This window comes from Hylobates moloch, unplaced genomic scaffold (genome assembly GCF_009828535.3).
Source record: "Hylobates moloch isolate HMO894 unplaced genomic scaffold, HMol_V3 SCAFFOLD_5251, whole genome shotgun sequence".
Classification (NCBI taxonomy): Eukaryota; Metazoa; Chordata; class Mammalia; order Primates; family Hylobatidae; genus Hylobates; species Hylobates moloch.
The window spans coordinates 1,359-4,109 of record NW_026657526.1 but is presented as its reverse complement, the minus strand read 5'-3'; the positions used below and the strand labels follow the sequence as shown (position 1 = coordinate 4,109).

At 44.2% G+C, this 2,751-nt stretch overlaps 1 gene segment (V, D, J or C); it reads left to right on the top strand.

Moving 5' to 3' along the window:
• The first annotated feature begins 236 nt into the window (after positions 1–236).
• LOC116465448 (immunoglobulin kappa variable 1-6-like) lies at positions 237–992 on the top strand. The segment is given in 2 exon segments: positions 237–338; positions 463–992. Coding segments are annotated over 2 exon segments (585 nt in total).
• Positions 993–2,751: the final 1,759 nt, after the last annotated feature.

Sequence of the window (2,751 nt, the reverse complement as noted above, 5' to 3'; positions counted from 1 at the left end):
ATTTCAAATTTTGACAATTATCAAAAAATATTCTTTGTTTCAAATTGACCCCCAGCAAGAAACAGATTAAAGACAAATCTGTGTTGCCCTGGTCCGACCTGAGACCCTGGGGACACTGTTCTTGTGCTGAGTTACTGAGATGAGCCAGCCCTGCAGCTGTGCCCAGTGGGCCCCATCCCCTGCTGATTTGCATATCCCAGAGCACAGCCCCCTCCCTACCCTGAAGACATTTTTACAGGCTGGTCACACCCTGTGCAGGAGTCAGTCTCAGTCAGGACACAGCATGGACATGAGGGTCCCCTCTCAGCTCCTGGGGCTCCTGCTGCTCTGGCTCCCAGGTAAGGATGGAGAACACTAGGAATTTACTTGGCCAGTGTATTCAGTACTGGCTGGATTTTCAGGGAGGGCTTCTTATAACATGATTGATTGTGTGGATGTTTGTTTTTATGTTTCCAACCTCAGTTGCCAGATGTGACATCCAGATGACCCAGTCTCCATCCTCCCTGTCTGTGTCTGTAGGAGACAGAGTCACCATCACTTGCCGGGCAAGTCAGGGCATTAGCAATGAGTTAGCCTGGTATCAGCAGAAACCAGGGCAAGCCCCTATGCTCCTGATCTATGCTGCATCCAATTTGAAGACGGGGGTCCCATCTCGTTTCAGTGGCAGTGGATCTGGGACAGATTACACTCTCACCATCAGCAGCCTGCAGCCTGAAGATGTTGCAACTTATTACTGTCTACAGGATTATACTACCCCATACACAGTGTTACAAGCCATAACAAAAACCCCCCAGAGAAGCAGATGTGTGAGTCTGCACTGCCCTAGGTGCTCCTCCTGGTGCCTCTATCTGCAGAGAACATCTCCCAAATTGCATCCACACTTTGAAGTTTCTGTAGAAAGTGCCATGAAGCCTCCTCTGTTCCTTAACTATCTTTCCATCTCCTCATCCCCAGTGGCACAGACATGGCAAACCCTCTCCTGGTTGCATTAAGAACAGAGATGATTACACCTATGAAGTCTGAGTTATGGTGTGAGTTGGAATTAATATCATAAAGGAGACACCACTCTTGGAATTCCAAGTAGAACTTTTTTTTCTAAAAACAGGAATGAGGGTCCAAACTACAGTCTTTAAAAGTCTTGGTGGCACGAGAATAAAGATGCAGATGCAAATGCAAAAAAGAGAGATTCTCTGGATCTCGCCATGAATCCAGAGTGTATCTGCCACTTCAGAAGGTATAATTGCCAATCATGTGGTCCTCAGACATGTCTGGGAAGCCCAGGTTTGGGGCTGCTGATGCTCTCTGCCTGGAGAACCTGCCTGATTTTCTAAGGCACCTGCTTACACTTGACCAGCAATGGTCCTATTCCAAAGAGACCTAGCCAAAGAGAATGATCACAGTAAAAAGCCAATTCCTTCCAATGCCTTCCTGGCCCCATTTTCCCTGAATCCTCCCTGTTAATTATAAAAACCCTTTCATGGCTCTGACCTCTGACTCACTGGGCTCCCTGCTCTCAGGTTTCCTGGTTCTGCCCTAAACAAGCCTCACACTGCCCCGCCCTTGGAGCTTTACTCTCACTTCTGCCTCAGGGGTGATGCTTTTCCCCAGACCCTTGGTTCCTTCCCTCACTCCCAAAGCCAACCCTGTGCTTCCCATCTTAATGATCTCTCTGTATGTGTTCATAGGACACCCTACTCCATGCTTTTGTCAGAAGCACTTTTCACCTTCTGACTTATGATATAATTTATTTACTTATGATTTTACACTTGATAGGCTGACTCCCTCTAGTGGAATTTGAGCTTCATGGGACCGGGGGCCATTGTCTATTATTTGCATTGCTACACCCCAGTGTATTGGGAGTACCTGGCAAACAGTAGGTGCTCAGAGGGGACCACTCTTCCCAGGAGTCTGCATGTCTAGAAGTCTGGGAGGATTGTAAAGAGTGGATTAAACTGCTTGTTATATGGACAGTGTTCCCTTTCCCTTTTTTTATTCCTTTTTCATACCCAGTCTTTAGGAAATAAGGAAAATTACAATTCTCAGAACTTACATACTTTGTCTCAAGTGATATTTTAGGTTGTATTTCCTGAAGACATATAATAATAATATGACATTATCATATTTAATTGATTATATTATACTAATATGTAATGACATATAATATGTACTACATAAGTTATAACAGTAGTAAATTTATTGACTTTCCATTTAAAAGACAAAACTTATCAGATTATATCAGGAGTCAGATAATTGATATTTCAGGTTTGTTGGCAAAGAAAGAAAACTGAATACATTCCTTAGATATATACATGAGAAAGAAAACAGATTTTCACTATTGCTATTAATAATTTTAAATGGAATGCAATCCAAAGAGCTTCTCAGCCTGTTCAGGGGAACCTCACTCACCACTACATGGTCACAATTCTGAGGAAAACAAGAAAACACCAAATGAGATTCTTGTTTCCATCAGTGGTGTGAACAGAGGTTTTCAAAACTGTTAAAGGGAAAAGAGTCTGAATGTGGGTGAATGGCTGTGTTGTGCAGAATGGAGTGCTCTAGAGAAGAGAAGATACCACCCCCATTTTTCCTGGCCAGCTGGACACACCATCGTCTGTGTGCAGGGAGTGGAATCACACAGTGATGAGTCTGAGCCTGGAGTCTGCTTATCTTTGCAGCTGTGGTCACTCATGCACCCACAGTGCTTGGCCTACCAAAGTGATGTCTTTTACTAGTTCTTCCAAAGAATGGAAG